Source organism: Phascolarctos cinereus, unplaced genomic scaffold (genome assembly GCF_003287225.1).
Source record: "Phascolarctos cinereus isolate Bilbo 61053 unplaced genomic scaffold, phaCin_HiC Scaffold_4;HRSCAF=312, whole genome shotgun sequence".
Classification (NCBI taxonomy): Eukaryota; Metazoa; Chordata; class Mammalia; order Diprotodontia; family Phascolarctidae; genus Phascolarctos; species Phascolarctos cinereus.
In genome coordinates, this window is record NW_027555847.1 from 16,694,325 (window position 1) to 16,712,253 (window position 17,929).

The 17,929-nt window shown below is 43.9% G+C and overlaps 1 protein-coding gene across 1 annotated transcript in view; it reads left to right on the forward strand.

The window, feature by feature from the left end:
- Positions 1-17,929, forward strand: part of ITGA9 (integrin subunit alpha 9) — a 354,182-nt gene that overhangs the window by 300,664 nt on the left and 35,589 nt on the right. The window contains exons 24-25 of the mRNA XM_020979532.2: positions 8,440-8,565; positions 11,003-11,122. Coding sequence (XP_020835191.1) covers positions 8,440-8,565; positions 11,003-11,122 — 246 coding nt within the window. The remainder of the gene's footprint in view (positions 1-8,439; positions 8,566-11,002; positions 11,123-17,929) is intronic.

A 17,929-nucleotide genomic window follows, 5' to 3' on the forward strand; every position in this document is an offset into this window, starting at 1 on the left:
AATAATACCTGTAGTCTCTACCTCATATAGTTGTTGTAAGGGTCAAATGGGATGCTTGTAAACCTTAAATTGGTAGAGGAAAAGCAGGCATTATTATTCAAAGGGAGGCAAAGGAAGGTGCCGGGACACAGTGGAGAGAAAGCTGGTCTTAGAGTAAGGAGGACTTGGGTTCAAGTCCTGACATACCCTGGCACCGTGGTGCCCCCAGGAAACGCTTTAAGATTACAAGTCGCAGAGAAAGTGGTCTGAATTGGAAGAGGAGTCTTCTTCACTGGGGGCTCCCTACGTCAGTGGAATCACAGGTTGCGTGAAGATATGCACATTTTATGTGTGTGTGTGTGTGTGTGTGTGTGTGTGTGTGTGTGTGTGTGTGTGTCTAAGTGATAGCTGGGTTGCTCTCAGCCTTGGTAGAAGGAGATCACACCTGGGGGTTTTCAACCCTGACAAAACCCCAGGTATCTTTCTGTTGGCTAACCTTTGAGTTACTTGGACTTTGCAATCTTCCAAGACTCTGGTTGGTTGTAACTCACAGCTGTATCACCGGCACAATGAACGATGATGTTAAAATGGCTTCTTATTGGAAGGAGCGGTTTGGGATCATTAAAAATTGATGCCCCCGTAAGCAGCCGGCTTGCCTTTCACCTCCTGCTCCATTGTGGCCTTTGAACGTGTGGGTATACATACGGGTGGACATGTGGGCCCAGCTGCTCCTTCCCCTGCCTGCTAGCTTCTAGATAGGGAATGCTTGTCATCTGTTTTGTTTTCACCTTTGTGGACTTATCTTTACTGTATCAGTAGAGAGGTCATATTACAAAACAAATTTATGGCTGATAAGGTTCATCGGACAAAAAAAAAGTCTGGTGCCTGTGGACTCTTTTCTCCTCCCAGTCCCCTCTCTGTATGCTGGACTTACTCTGTGATTTAATTCAATTCGGCATTTATTCAGCGCCTACTGTGTGCAAAAGCACTGTGCTTTCCAGCCTTAGGGTGCCTCTGTCCCCTCCACATGCTCTCATTCGGCCACCCTGACCCGTGTGCTGGGCTGTGCACAGGTCTCTGGACCTTTTGATTGGCTGGCCCCAGTTTCTGGGGTGTTCTCCCACCTCGTGTTCTCCCTCTGGCTCCTCCCATGGCTCCAGCTGCAATCCCACCTTGGGCAGGAGCCCATTCCCGGCCCCTCTTTCTCCATTGCCTTCACTCTGAGGTTACCTTTCGTCTGCTTTGTGTACTGTTGTAGCTTTTGTGTGCCTACCTATTCGCATGTTGTCACCTTAGAATATCAGCTGCTTGAGGGCACAGACTTATTTTTGCCTTTCTTTTGCCTAATCCTGTTGCCTAGCACAGTGCCTGGTATACAGTAGGTGCTTAATAAATGCTTGTTGATTGACATTCCATGAAGCACATGGAATACAAAATGGAAAAATGGTGCAAGCCTTTGCTCTGCTGATGGGGAGGATATGACATGAACGATAAGAATGCGATAGAGCCAAAGAAAAGCATGTAACAGAGGACTCTAAGAAGATTTGAGGAGGGGGAGATGGTATTGAACTAGGGAGATCAGGAAGCATATTACAGAGGAGTGTGCCCCTAAGGTGATCCTCAAAGCATGAGGATGACTTCAGAAGCAAAGGTGTGCCTTCCACTCCTGGGACATGCCAGCATGGATACAAGGGTGAAAGACAGCAAGAAATGAGAGTCTACTTTGGCCAAAACCTAGAGCACACGAGAGAGAAGTAATGTGGAAATCAGGCTGGAAGATAATTGGGAGCTAGACTGAGGAGAACCTTGAGTGCCCTGCCCGCCTAAGAAGTTTGTATTTTATCCTTTGTTCAATAGGGAACCATTCAGGGTTTATTGGGAAAGGGAGTGGCTTGGTCAGGCCTGTGGTTTGTGGGGATTCTTTTGTCAGGATGGCTTGGGAGTAGGAAAGAATGAAGACAAGGAGACCAGCTAGGAGGTGATTATGAGTATATGGAAGAGGTGATGTGGGCTTTACCAGGGCTAGTGGCCGTGGGAGTAGAAAGAAAGGGATGGATACAAGAGATATTATGGAAGAGAGCCCATTGGATTAGGTAACTGAATTGATTTGGTGGGTGTTGGGAGAGAGAAGTTGACTCTAAAGTTTGAGCTTGGGTGACTGGGAGGATGGTTGTACCATCAACAAGATTAGAGGCACTTGGAAGAGGGGCATGTTTGGGGGTTGGGGAGGGGAAGATGATGAACTAGCCTTTTTAGTGTATTGAGTTTGACATACTAGAAAAATCACAAAAGCACTACCATGAAAAGAGAGGGGTTGGATATTTGAATTGGGGGGGGCAGTGATCTGTGTAGAGGCTATAATCACAGCTCCAAGAGTGGATGAGATTGCCTGGGGAGAGTAGAAGGATGGAAGAGAAGACAGCTGAGGACTCAATGATGAGGGATAGCCCATATTGAGGAAGATGAGATGGACCAAGAGAGAATAGTCAGATAGGTAGGGGAAAAACTAAGAGAAAAGGAGCAAAGGAAGAATATCAAGAATGAGGAGGCTGGTCAACTATGTCACATGATTCAGACAGTTCAAGGAGGTTGAAGACTGCAAAAAAGACCATTGGACACAGTAAATGAGATGGCGCTGGTTTCAATAGAGTGGTAGAGATGGAAGTTGGGCTGTAAGGAACAGATATGATGAGGGATTGGTTACCTCTGCAGACATCATGCTAGGATTTGGTAGACTCAGGAATGATGAAAGATTTCTACCTGGGGAAGGCTTTATCCTAGAATTATGCACTTGTTAACATGTGGAGGATGGGTGGAGACAGGGGACAGAATGAGAAAATATCAGGGAAGAGTGGTTTTAGGACCATGACATCATGGACTTAGGGCATTTGGAACCTGTAAAATCAAAGCACCTAGGCTACCTGAGCCAACTGTGATCATTCTGTCCTTGGTAGTCCCAAAGCACTTTGTTTGCGCCTTTCTTATGTACCTTTTGCATGTTATTTTGAGTTATAAGTGTGGGCGGGAACACGTGGGAGGGTGTGTGATGTCTCCTTCCTCAGCCGTGAACTCCAAGAAGTCAGGGCTAGTGTCTTCTTTAAACTTTGTGTCTTCCCCGATATCTAGTGCAGGGTATCACACATGCATTTAATAAGTGCCTAGTATGTACCAAACATTAAGAACAAAATTGTTTTAAGAACAACTTTGAGGACTGAGTCATTCTGACTTATAAATATGCAAATTAACTATAAAAGACCTATGGAGGAAGACGCTAGCTCTTCCAGAGTAAGAACTGATAAATAGACGTATGTATAGAATAGTTTTGACAGATATACATACATATTTGTGTCTGATGGTAGCATCTCTAGGGCGAGGCGGGGGGGGAGGAAAGAAAAAAGGGGAAAAAAAGAAAGTTACATGTCAACTTTATTATATATCTAGAAGGAATTGCAAGTTGTATATAATAGATTTGCAGTTTTATGTACAATCATCTTTTTCTATTCTACTATGTTAAAAATGCTAATAATTTCTTAAGTTCAGAATAAAATAAATAAAAATAGTGAAACAGTTCTTGTCCTCAGGGAGCTTATATTCTATAGGAGAAGATTACACACTGAGCTTAAAATATCCAAAATAAGTGTTATCAGATAATGCAATGTGAGGTGCTTAATAAATCTTTGTTGAATTGGCCTAGGTCTGACTTGTCAGGGAATTCCTCGTCTATCGTCTACTGCCCTTCCTGTGACAATGCGCTCCCTGTATTTTCCTGCATTGCCTCCATGTTTTGATTTGGAATTGTCCATCATCCTAATTTGGATAACTCTGGAATCTTTGATGCAAGAGGGCAGCCTTTGTGAGCTGCCTTGGAAGGATTCACCCATGTGGATGGGTCCTTGATCAAGCTGTCATTATGTGTGTAAAGATCTTCAGAGCCTAATAGGGATGGACTTTTTCCAGACATTAAAGTTCAGTGAAGATGAGCAGTGTGTGTCATGGGAAACATTTGGACTCAGTAAATAAGGAAAGCTAACAGAAGCTAATTAAAGCCGAGCTGGAGGGGGCCGAGTCCATAAGATTCTCGGGCAACTTTCCTGGGAAATCCAGCTGTTTGATGATGCTAGTTCTGTGGGTCTTTGTAGCCTTTGCAACAAGCAAAGCCACATACAACATTGCTTCACTTGCTTCTCAACAGTAGCAACAAGAAATGGTTGTGGAGAGCAGTTGATAATTAATTAGCCGCGTTCAAAGGTTCAGGTAGTCCAACGTTTAAATGAAGGTCGGCTCAGAATGCTAAGTTTTTCAACCTGAAAGCTTATCTCGAAGGCAACATGGTGATGTGGAAAGAGAACTGGGCTGCAAGTCAGAAGATCATGGGGTCCAATGGAAAAATATGCATTATTCAAAAAGAACAGAATAAATAAAAGAGGTGCTGGAGTAGTATACAAAAAAGATATACTCAGGTGAATAAATGCAGGAGCCCAAGGAAAGGAGCAGGTAACATGGCAGAGAACATGTGAGGAAAGAATAGTGGAGGAAAGACTATAAGAAGTCTTCTCATGAGAGTATGCTACAGACCACATAGCCAGAAGGAGAAAATAGATTATGAGTTCAGGAAAATAATCACAAATCTGGTGTGGAAGCATGAGGCAGGAATGATGGAGGCTGTGGTGTAGCTGGACATTTGCTAATGCTCTCAGATCTCCATCAAATGCAGAATAGCTCCTATAAATTCTACTTAGCTTAATGATATTTTTTATTCTTTAAAAGGTTAAGGAAACAATGGGGAAAACATTCTGGATGCGATTCTGATCAGTGAGGAGGAATTGGTTGCTGAAGTAAAGGAATGGAAAATTTGAGAGAAAAGCTGACCCCCACACTCGATTCTGCAAGAGCGTTTTTGTTTTTGTTTAAGAATTCAGGGATAAGTAGGACCCAGTGCTCTAGACTTCTTTAGACACTAAGACAAAGAATAAATGCATGAAAAAGCATCTGTTAAGTAGTTATTATGTATCAGGCCCTGGGCCAAGCATTAGGGATAAAAATAAAAAAAGAGAGACAGCTCCTGACCTCAGGGAGCTTCCATTCTGAGAAGGGCAGTTGCATGTGAATGAGTGGCAGTTAGGAATGTTCTTAGAGGCGCTGAGTGGAGTCATAGAGGATGGGATTGACGTGGCCTGTCTAGGAACTAGTGTTGACTGATTACCTGGAGGAGGGTGGATGACTTGTGGCTAGGGATTGTGGGGGGGTGATATGCAGAATGCACCATGGAGGTGTCCGGAGAGCGGCAGTGGGTCTGGGTCAGGCTAGTTCTGAGCGGTTCCCACCAATGAGAGTACTGGGCTTTGGGGCAAGCGCTGGAGACAGTGTCATCAAGTGGTACTTCCCTGGTCAGGAGCTGGCTACCAAAGTCCTTTCTAACTCCTGAGTCTGTGAGCCTGTGATGAGGTCAACTCTTAGGAAGTCCATCCCAATCTAATCTGAGGGGGGAGAAATTCCTTCCTTCTAAAGCATCTGAGAAGGCTTCATGGAGGAGGTGACTTCCTTTGTTTACCCTCTGGAAAAGGTCAAAGGTCTCCAAAACATGTCCAATTGTTAGCATAATAGATGATCTTGGCAAGGCACAAACTAAAATATGAACCAAGGACTTTGAGTCAACTAGGTGTCATAGTGGGTGGAGAGCCAGGCTCAAAATTAGAAAGATCTGAGGTCAAATCCTGACTCAGACACTAGCTGCATGACACTGGTTAAGTCACTTAATTTCTCTCAAACACAAATTCCTCATCTGCAAAATGGGGATAATCATAATAATAGTGTGTATTTCACAGGGTTGTGAGGATCAAATAAGATAGATAATATGTGTAAAATGCTTCTAAACCTCAAAGTACTATATAGATGACAGTTATACCACATTAGTGTAATCATTTATTGTCGCTGTTACTTCTCCTCCTCCTCCTCCACCTCCTCCACCTCCACTTGTTCCATCTTCTTCCCCTCCCCAGTGGATTGCTCTGAGATGCCTATAGGGTCATATAGCCAACTTGAGAGTTGCCACCATCTCTCCCTCCCATCATGACCTCTTTGGAGCAAGATTGTTTTTTGTCATTAGGACAGAGCCAGTTAGAAATCTCCCAAAGAAGACATCAGTATTTCCCACTTTCTGAAAATCTATTTCTCTCCATCATGTCCTACAGAAAGAATGAATACACAATGACCTGATGCCTGCCCTGATGTGGAGACTCATGATACTGGACTGACCCATCCATGATTCTGTGGCCCCATTTATCTCAGAATCAGGGAATCTCAGAGGCTGTCCCTCATGCTGGCACCTTTCCCCCTGACAAACATGCCTCCACAAGCTTCCCAAGACACAGAGCCATTCCAAATGGGGATGGCCTGCCTCACTAGGTGATGCATTCATTACCCCTCACTGGAATTCATTCGGCCAATGCTGGGTGAACAGGGGCTTCCCAGGCAGGTGTGGGTGGGTTGCACAGGGCGGCCTCTAAGACCCTCTGAGCTTTTATGATAGATGAGACAGCTGTTTACAAGAATCTTGGAATGGACCTCAGAAGCTGGGCTTGATCAAGATGGCCTGGGAAGATGCTTCCTGCTCTTAGCTTCTGTGAGACATTTGCTGGTGAAAAATGGACCACCCTGTACTAGGGAGATGAAATGCTGCCCTTCCCCTCCTGAAGTGATTTCCGTGTAACCACAGGCCCCGGTCTAATTACACAAGGCTTTCCTTGTTCACCGCAGACTCACTTTCCACATCCCTTCTCCAGATTCCACTGGGGATGGATTCTGTGTCACATCCTATCATTGTTCTGACCCAATCCTCGTCTATGAGACTGGCCAGAGATCTGGGACAGGGTCACCAAGACAGACTGTCGCGTTCCCTGATGGGAAATGCCTTCGGAGGCCGTACTGTTGCCTTGCCGAGCTTACCTCCAAATTCCCGACCCTTCACCCTGAGTTCACAGCTGGCTGGCCTTTGTGCTGACTGACTTCTAGTGAGAATCACTCCTCCAGAGCAGCATATGAAAGCAATTGGCAAAGTAGGGAAAGGCTCCTTCCATGCTTCAGTCTTCCCCTCCCTGCCTAGAGACTGAGTGGGGACAGTGCAAAGTAAGGTACAAGGTTCCGTGCCCCTCCCTCCTCTGATCCGGGCAGTTGACAGGCACGGCTGGAGTGAGTGCCTCCTCTGTGCCAGGCTGTGTGCCAGGCACTAGGCACACAAAGACAAGTGAAAACCAGGGGCTGTCTGCCCAGGGTTGACATTCTGCTGAGGAAGGGAACATAACCTACCAACGTACAAGTGTACAGTAATTGTGTGAGCAGAGAGTGAGCGCCTGGTTATTACAATCAATGAACATTTATTAAGTACCTGCTGTGTGACAGAGACAGTGCTAGGTACTGACATTACAAAGAAAAAGCAAATGAAGTTCCTGCCCTCCAGGGGCTTCCATTCTAATGGGGAAGACAACATGCCAACAGCTCTGAATAAATGGAAGATTGTCTTGGAGGAGAAGGCGCCGATGGCTAGAGGGCTCAGGCAGGGCTTTTCCCGAGGGGTTGGTGCCTGGGTTGAACCGAGAGTTTCCAAGAAGCAGACCTAAGGAGGGTTCCATTTTCAACATGGAGGCAGTCTTGGCAAAGGCACAAAGAGGATTGTTTATGTAAGAGCAATGTGACGCAAAAATACTGGCCAAAGTTAGAAGGGTCCTTTCATACAAAAGCATCAGGACCAATTGTCTGTGCTACAAATAGAGACTTTAAGTATGGGGAGCGGAATTCGAAGGCGTGCTCTAATGATAGGCAATAATCATTAACCAAAGACCAAGAGCTTGCTTCAAACAGAAGCAATCAGAGATGGAGATGGGAGCGTCAACAGGACGCTGGCTCACATTATTGCAGTATGCTTTGCAAATTTAAAAAGGGTAGATGAATGTCGTTTCGAGTTTTTCTCGTGTTACTGCTGATCTCTGCTCCCTTTTGCTTATTCAGGGACTAGCTTTCCAGTCTCTGGTTCCGTGCCGCCTTCTCCACTATGATCTGGCTATTTCCATCTCCTGGAAGAAGGGGAAAGAAAAAGAGCTGAAATTCAGGCCAGACCATCTTTCAGAAACTTCCAGTGAAAGATTTTGAGAAGGGGGAGGGTGATGTGGTTTATCTGTGAATTCCAATCAACTAGGCCATCCCTTCTTGCCAAGAATAATTGTGTACTGGCTCAGCACAGGTTACAAGCACATGGACTTCCTTGGAGTCCAAAGTATTGTAGAAGGACGGTTAACATAGCACGTGGCCCCTGCCAACTGCCTCCTGTGTTCTATCTATGGCTCTCACCCATTGGCTACCCCTAAGCTTGACTGGTTGGCTCCTTGACGACCCAAGGAATGGTTAATGTTTCTAACCCCATCTTCTCCTGAGGTCTTGACGTGTTGTTTTTTCTTTTCTTTTCAGGTTGGTCAAGAGAAAGGAAACTGTTCTTTTCAAAAGAATCCAACCCCATGCATTATCCCTCAAGAACAGGAAAACATTTTTCACACAATATTTGCATTTTTCACCAAGTCTGGACGAAAAGTACTGGTAAGGCTGTGGGGCTCACTTGTGTGAGTGGGCATTCCTTCCATGGCCCTCCTCGGGAAAGAATTTCAAAGAGAAAAGACCCATCTTCTGGGTCTGGATGGAGGAATGTGTGTGCCTGGGTGTTATTCCCAAATTAGCCTTTGCAGCGATTGAATTACAAGGATTTAAGGATTATGAATAAATCGCATTTGTCAGTATGAACCTTAAATCGAAGCACTCTATTTAGATTCAGGAAATCTCATGGCTCCAGAGAGCCAATAATCCTTTTAACGCACCAGACAGAAACAAGGAATGCTTTTTACAACTTAGTTCCAATCTTAATCAAAATTGGACAGAAATATTGGTGACTGACTAGAAAAGAATCCCCAAAGTCACTTTTTCCTGTCTTTTCTGATGTTTCTTCTTCCTATGGGAAATTGCTCACTTGCCCCCTTTAAAAACATAAAATGTCATTGATTTTTATTGATCTTTTTTATTTTTACTGTGCCCAAATTTCCTCTGGTATCCTTACTCATCTCCCAATCCACTCCAAGCTCCAAAGTCATGTATATACCCTACTTTTGTCTGTTCTGTAACAGAAGTTAAAATGTCCCCATTCCCAGCTCGATCAGGCCAAAAGGCCCCTGTTTACATAGTACAAATGATCAGTCCATGGTTTCACATTTTTCTACAAAATCTTAAAACTGTTTGCTACTGGCTAAGGTCAGTCTACTTACGAACTGTCTGGACGGGGCATCAGAAGTGAGGCTGGTTGGAAATGTGGTCTTGGCTCCAGTCCTGAATCCCCCTGAAATCATCTTTCTTCTCGTGCCCAGAATTCATATTGTTTCTCTGCAGAAGTTATGCCTTGGAATCCAGAGTTTTTTCCAGCTATTCACTCTGTTTCTCTGGGCAAAAACATGTAACTTCTTAACCCCGTCACTTTGGTAGGTTGGAAAGTGGGCTTTGTGGATTTAAACTGCCTGGCAAGGAGTAGTGATGACAAAAGAGGCAGATAGATTCTGAGCACGCAACTAAGGTGCAGAAAGAAATTATACATAAACATAAATATATGCTTTGAAAGAAGTATGAAATGCTGAGATTGGAAGTGAGCCTACTCCTCACAGTTGCCTAAGCTCTTCCCTGACATTGAGGTGCAGCAGACAGAACATTGACTTATCTTGCCTCTACCCCCCAACTGGCTCTGTGACCTTGGGGGATTAATTTAAATTCTTTGGCCTCAGTTTCTTCATCTGTACAGCAAGAGTTTGGCTGATACGAGTGTGTCTCAAGTTGTGTTTTGCTGATCAGTCCAAAGGGTGATGTGAAGTCAAAGGTCCTACTGGTACATCAGTCAAAATGTGCTACCTCCAAACTGAACACAGCAATTCACATGCAGTGTGTGCAGGGCACATGACAGCAAGCTTACATTCCCTCCCCATTCTGAACCCTTTGGTTCACCAAATCCACCCTGAAGTTGTGTTCTCTCTCTTAGCTGCCATGTCACGTGATGGATTCCTAGGAAGTTTGTAGTATATAGTTGTGGGGCATCCACCACGGATGGCGGATGCCCCAAGGCGGTAACCTTAGGGTCAAGAAGAGCTGAGTACAAGGTTTGCCTCTGGCATGGAGTGATCCTGTGACCCTGGACAACTGTCCAAGACTTGAAGTTGCAACACAAATGCCAATCTGCCTTACTAGAAGAGGTTGTTCGACCCAAGAGTTCCATACATTGGTGAAATCATAGGACAGACCAAAAAAAAAAAACCAACCAAAAAACAAAAAACTCAAACCAAAACAAAAAACTAACCCTAGGTATTCTGTTTTAGATTTTTTTACATGTTGTTTTGCCAAATCTCACCAGGCTGTACTTGCACCTTTGATTTTTTTGAACCCAAGCATGGGGCTTGACATTTCTCCCTATTAAATTTCATCTCATCATATTCAGCCCATTGTGATTTTTTTGGATTCTGATTCAAAAGTATTAATAACCAAGACTTTGATAATGGAACCCATATGCAAGAACCTCATTTGAATTCAACGAGACAGTGTAAGGACAGGCCCAGCCCCCAGGCCCTTCTAGCTAAATAAGACCTCCTGATGGAGATCTGGGGAAACAGGCCATTCCCCTGCCTCGATGAGATACCCATCAGAGTGGATGAGTAATGATGAAAGTTTACATTTCTGTAGTGTTTCCAGAGATAAAGCCATTGCTTTCAGGGTAGTACAAGTGTTGCTAATCTCATTTTTCAGGAGAGGAAACTGAGGCAGAGAGAGATTAAGTGATTTGTCCTGGGTCACATAGCTAGCAAGTGATGGGCAGGATTTGAATCCACTTCTTCCCGCCTCCAAGGCCATTATCCCCCATCCCTGGCTCCACTTAAGCCCAGGACGATTAAGGCAAGTATCCTCCTTTCTTCCTGCTCCCGGGTGACAGCTTTCTGTCCTTTCCTCTCAGGACTGTAACAGAGTTGGCACCCCGTGCCTAAGTATCCAGTGCAACCTGACCACGCTGGCCAAAGAGGAGAGCCGCAGCATTGACCTTTACATGCTCCTGAACACAGAGATATTGAAGAAGGTGAGGAATCCAGCCCTGAACCCTCGAAGTTCACTGGACCACTTTCCCACTAGGCTTGGGTTCCAGATCAATCTGGCTATGGACAAGCATGTATTAAGGGACAGACACTGTCCTTGGTAATAGGGAAACAAAGGGAAATTAAACAGTCCCTGTCCAGCCTTACCTATTACTCCTCTGAATAGCCCTGGTCTTGGCAAGGCCCACAGGAAAGTCAATGACAGGGTTAGATACACTGATGGCAATACCATCATGGCCCTTTGGCCCTACCTTTCCAGGCTTAATGCACATCCTCTTTCCCACTATCAGTCTACTGGCTGTTCCCTATATACAGTATTTCATCTCCTGTTCTACATTGTCCTCTTTGTGTGGAATACACACTCTCTTCACTCCCTTAGATACCCTGGCTTCCTTTAGGTCTCACCTCAAGTATCATCTCTTGCATGGCGCCTTTCTTGATCCCTCTCAGATTGTGAGGGTCCCGCACCCTGAAGTTATTTTCTATTTGCTTATCTGTGTACGTGCCCTTTGCCTCACTAGAATAAACTCCTGGAGCTCAGGAATAGCTGGGATTTTTTCTTTGCATTGCTACCACTTAGCACAGTGCCCAACGCAGAAAGACTTTTATATCTTGAACCTAAAGCAACTTTAAAAATATATTCAGTTTTCTTTTATCTTTCATCTATAACTTCTGTCCCTCTGACTTCCCTCTCTCCCCACTGAGAAAGCAAGAAAAACAACCCATTACAAATATGCATAATTTAATTTCTTCATTAGCTATGGCCAAAAAGAATATACTTCAATCTGTCCTCTGAGTTCGTTATTCCTCTGTCAGTCTGGAGGTGGGTAGCATGTTCAACATTAGAAGGATTAAGAATTAGGGTTGGTTATTATATTGATCAGAGTTCCTAACTCCTTCAAAGTTATTTTTCTTTACAATATTACTGTTACTATATACATTGTTATTCTGGTTTGTTCACTTCATTTTTCATCAGTTCATAAAAGTCTGCTCAGATTTTTCTTTTTTTGTAGTATTCCATCACAATCATATGCCATAACTTATTCATCCATTCCCTTGATGGGCATTTTCTCATTTCTCTCATTTTTCACTTCTCTGCCACTACAAAAAGGTGTCTGTCATAACTATCTTTGTATATATGGGTTCTTTTCTTTTTTCTTTGATCTTTCTGGGGTGTAGACCTAATAGCAGTATTGCTGGATCAAAAGGTATGTATAGTTTAATGGCTTTGGGGGCATTATTCCAAATTGCTTTTCAGAATGTTTAGACTAGTTCACAGCTCTACCAAGAGTGAATTAAAGTATTTGTTTTCCCAGAACCTTTCTAGAATTTTTCATTTTCCTTTTCTTGTCAATCTGATGGATATGAGGTAGTCCTCAGAGTTATTTTAATTCACATTTTTCTCATTTTTAGGGATTTAGAGATTTTTTTCTGACTATAGATAGTTTGGATTTCTTTCTCTGAAGACTGCCTATTCATATGAGTGCTGCCTATTTATCAGTTGGGGAATGGCTCTCATTCTTATGATTTTGAATCAGTTCCCTATATATCTTTTTAAAATTTATTTTTTCCCTCTACATCTTAGAAATGAGTTTTTTTTTCAGAGAAATGCTACAAAAATTTTCTCCTAATTTCCTTCTTCTCTTCTAATTCTAGCTGCATTTGTTTTGTTTGTGCAAAAAACATTTAAATTTGATGTAATTAAAATTGTTCTTTTTATCTCCTGTGAACTCTTCTATCTTTTGTTTGGCCATAAACTCCTCCCTTGTCCATAGATCTGACAGGTAATTTCTTCTGCGCTTCTCTAATTTGTATATGTTGGTACCATTTGTGTCTAAATCATGTACCTATTTGGAATTTGTCTTGGTATATTGTATGAATGTTGATCTATACCTAGTTTCTGCCAAATCGCTTTCCAGTTTTCCCAAATATTTTGTTGAATGGTGAGCTCTTGCCCCAGTAGCTCAGGTCTTGGAGTTTATCAACCGCTAGGCTGCTGTGCTCATTTACTTACTGTTCCTAACCTGTTCTACTAATCAATCTCATTATTTATCTTGTATCAAATTACTTTAGTGATTGTAGGGGTTTTTTTTAGTATGGTTTCAAATCTAGTACGCTCATGCCCCATTCCTTCACACTTTTAAAAAATTAATTTCCTTGATATTCTTAACCTTTTGTTATGTTTATTGTATTATATCCAGATGAATTTTGTTATTATTTTTCCCTAGCTCTCTAAAGTAATACTTTGGCAGTTTGATTAGTGTGGCACTGAATAAGTAAATTAATTTAGGCAGTATTGTCATTTTTATTCTATTGGCTCAATATTTTGTGCTGTCTATAGTTATTTTAAATGGAATTTGTTACTTCTGGCTAGATTTTGTTGGTAATATACTGAAATGTGGATGATTTATGTGGGTTTGTTTTATAGCCTACACCTTGGCTGTAGTACTTAAATGTTTCAGTTAGTTTTTTAGTTAACTCTCTATGTTGTCTAAGTAAACTATCATATTAGCTGCAAAAGGAGATTATTTTCTTCCTCTTTCCTTATGCTTAATCCTTCAGTTTCTGTGAAAACACAACCAGGTTAGAATTCTTTCATAAAGAGGTTAATGTACCAGTGGTTACATTTATATGACCGGCTGCAGGAACATTTCCTGTATAATACACATCCTCCATTTTGATGCAGGAAGAAACTGGTTTGGGTAAATATTATGATGGCAAATTTAATGACTGTGCATGACAGGATTTGGTACTTTGGACATAGAGAAATTAGGGTGGATAGAAAATGATTAGAGTGAGGGTTAGACAGCGGAGGAGATGGTTCAAGTTAGAAGTGGAGATGGTGCTTTGCACACTGGACTCGGGGATGGGATCTTTACCCTGCCTGACCCCTAGTTGACTGCTGTGTCTGCAGTCCTCTCCTGCCTGATGGCTGCTGAGATAAACAAGGTAACTCTTGACTGGCTGGACTCAACCCTGGAGACCTTGAATGGTCTGATTCCTTTTGGGCTGGGAGCCAGGGCACTGCACTGTTTAATTAGCAAGAGGAGAATCTGGCCCTAGGTAAAGTGAGGCTCACCCTCCATGGGGTGTCACTATTCTATCTTCATTTAAAAATGGGCTAGGAGATTCATAGATTGAAAGCTGGATGAAACCTCAGAAGCTCGTCCAACCCACTCATTGGACAGGTGAGGAAAATGAGGCCCCGAGGGGTTCAGTGATTAAGGGGGCAGAGCCAAGGTTTGGACCCAAGGCTTCTGCTCTAAACCCAGCCCCGCCTCCAGATGCCTTCTGGACAGCCCAAGGATCCTCAGATTGTGCTACTGTTTGATTTTACAAGGACAAACCTGGCTTGTAGCAGGGCCTCCCAGACCCATATGTAGGGATTATGGCACCGGTAGCAGGTTCACTTGAGAACAGGGCATTCATCAACGAGTCTGTGTCATTGGGTGGAGGCACTCTGGGAAACCCTGGACATGGGTGGAGACGGGGAACGAGTGAGGGGAGGCACCTGGGAAGGTGGAACAGCCCGAAGACCTTGGAGGCCCAGGTGGGCCCTGTTATTGCTGCTCTGTTTAGAGGTGGAAGGGGTCATCGAATCCAATTGTCTCTTCACCAATGCGTTGAGACCTAGAAAGGTTAAGTGACTTGCCAAAGGTCACACGGGTAGCAGGACTGCCAATGGATAATTCCCTGAGCATGCTCTCTCTCTGTCTTTCTGTCTCTCCTCTCTCTGTCATTCTCTGTCTCTCCTTTTTCCTTCTCTCTCTCTCTCTCTCTGTCATTCTCTCTCCCTCTCTCCTTTTTCCTACTCTCTCTCCTCTCTTTCTTTTCTCTCTGTCTCTTTCCCCTGTCTCTCTCTGTCTCTGTCATACACACACACACACACACACACACCCCTGCCCCCGCCCCAGGCTGCCGTGTTTTCCCAACAGCCCGTCGGGCCCAGGTTTTCTTTGGACCTATGCCTGCAGTCACTTTGGCTAGAGTCAGAAAATTTAAAGATAGGACTTTAGGTGGCCAAGTTCTCTTTGGTCTGGGCTCATTTCTATTTCATTTTCTTTTGCTGTTGAGATAAATAATGAAGACTTTCTGGTCTTGTGCTTCAGACTTAGTGAGCGAGAGTTCCACATGGGGCGTCCAGCTGAGGCTGTCTCTGGTGCCATGATGTGCCTTGGCATTGTCCTGGAAGCTCGGATTTTTCTGTGTATTCTCTTGTTGTAGTTGACAAGACAGAGAGTCCAGATTGTATTTGCAGGTGTGCCCTGTTTTAAAGGTGAGATGCTGGGGACCCTGTGGGGCTCTGAGTGGCTACATGTAGAAGAGAGAAGTTTTCACCAGTCTGGAGCTGGTGAAAGAGGGGGCAGGGGTGGAGAGCTGGTGTCTGGTCTGATGGGGCCTTGGGTTGGACTGAGGTCCTCTCAGGAGGAAATGCCAGTTCCAGTGAGAGGGTTCGGCTCAAGCATCACCTTTTGCAGGAGGCCTGTCCTAGCCCATCTGCTACTAAGCTGCCAGTGTCCTCTGCCCCCCCACCCCATCTTGTTACTTTGCATTTGTTTTCATAGATTTATAGATTTAGAAGTGGAAGGGACCATTAGAAGTCTACTGCCATTAATTTACAGATGAGGAAACTAAGCCACAGAGCAGCTAAGTGATTTGCTCAGGGATACACAGCTAGGAAGTGTCTGAGACAGGATTCAAACCAGGTCCAGTGCTTTATTCACGCAGCTAGTAAGTGTGTGTTTCTCTATCCCATACCTATAGAGATAGAGGCGGGACCTGTCATTTCACTGATGTAGGAGGACACTCCATGTACCAACGTAGGTCAACACCTTCTCTGTATCTCATAGTCAGACAGTTGCCTGAATTAGAGCCCTTTAAGGTTAAATGCCTTACCCACAGTCACACAGTGATCATGTCTGAGGTAGAACTTGAATGCAGATCAATTTTTAGTTTTAAAATTTTTTCAGTTAAGAAGCATTTGTCTTTTCCCCTGTCCTCCCCCACCAAATTGAAAAAGGAAAAGAGAAAAAGTGAAGCCAGGTCTTCCAGACTCTGAGGGCAGCTCTCTGTTCACTTTGTCATGCTGCCTCTCCGTACATACACAGATGGGTCTGCATGTGGTATGTATACATATGTATATGTGTCTAAAATTATATTCAGATACAGAGGAGCACTTCTAGGTTACCGTATACATATATATGTGTACTCTGGTGATGTGCAAGTTTCCCCCCTGTTAGAATGTCATCACCTCAAGAGCATTTTGCCCTGTTTTGCTTCTGTCTTTCTATCCCAGGTACTGTGCCTGGTACTTGGCACACAGGAGGCACTTCATAAATGCCTCCAGTTCTGGCTTAATGATCCTGTGATGACTGATTCAGTCTCAAAGGGGTCATGTGGGAGAGAATGTTGAGTTCAGTGCCTGGCTGGGTGCCCAGGCAAGCGTGGCCCTGGACAGCCGGAGGCGTCAAACCTGAGCCAGGCTTCAGGCAGGACTCTAGCTCCTCACACCCAAGGGAGTGCAGAAAACAGGGAAAGGCTTCCAGGTGAGGCTATGTCTCCTCACTTGTCAATATGAAGTGTTAGAAGGAGGATTTGGGTTTGACTTCCCACTGTGCTAATCTGGTACCTGTAGTACCTTAACTTCTCTGGGCCTCCACTTCCTCATCTGGAAAATGGGTAGGTCCAGGATCCTATGGGCAGACCTCAGGTGTGGGTTTCTGAACAACTTCTAGTTCTTTTGGGGAAGAATTCCCTGGTCCGTGCGTGCGTGTGTGTGTGTGTGTATGTGTATCTTGTGAATTCTGTCTCTGTCTCTCCTATTCATCTCCTTCTCTCTACTCATAAGGCTACACGCCCAGACCAGGCCCTCATCACTTCTCACCTGGATTGTTTCTGATTGGGCTCCCAATTTCCAGCCTCTCCCTTCTCCAATCCATTCTCTTCACAGCTACCCAAATTACTCTGCTAAAGCATTGGTCTGGCATGTAGAATTTAGACTCCATTTGGTCAGGGACTGTCTCCCTTCTGTATTTGTATTTCTAGGGCCTAACACTGTGACTGACAGATAGTAAGTACTCAACAAATATTTCTTGATCAATTGATATTCTTCTCCTGATCAGAAAACTTCAGTATTGCCTCTAGGATAACATACACAGTCACTTTCTAACTCACCTATTTTCACTTATTTCAGATTACTCCTATTGATATATTCTACACCCAGCCAAGATGGTCCACTTGAGTGTCCTGAAAGAGGCACTCCCTCTCTGTGCCTTCTCACAAATCCAGGTGCCAGGACTCTTGCTTTAGGGACTGCCTACACCAACTATATACTCTGACTCTTCTTCAACACACATTAACTCATACTCTCTCTTGTCTTCTGCAAAACCAGGTCAACTCATTGCTCAAACTCCCTTCTGCACATTGTCACAAACCATCTCCATCCTGGGCATCAAAGGAATGATTGCTCAGGAGAATAATTAACAATTTCAGGCAGCTGTACCAATGCAGCATCTTCCCTGTACAGCTGCCTGCCTCCTCCCTCCCCATTATCAACCTTTCCAGTTGTGTGCCTCCTGGTGTCCAGATATCTGGTGAATCAGGACATAAGGGGATTTGGAGCTTTGATTGATGAAATTCTATTTGCTCAGCATCTACTGTTAGGAGAGGGTTTTTTAAAGTTTAAAACTTAAGCTTGAGGAGAATAGATAGGATATATTTTATGAGGAGAAACCAATTAGGAGTACTGGTCAAAGACTTGTCTAATCTTTAGGCCAACATATCTGGTATTT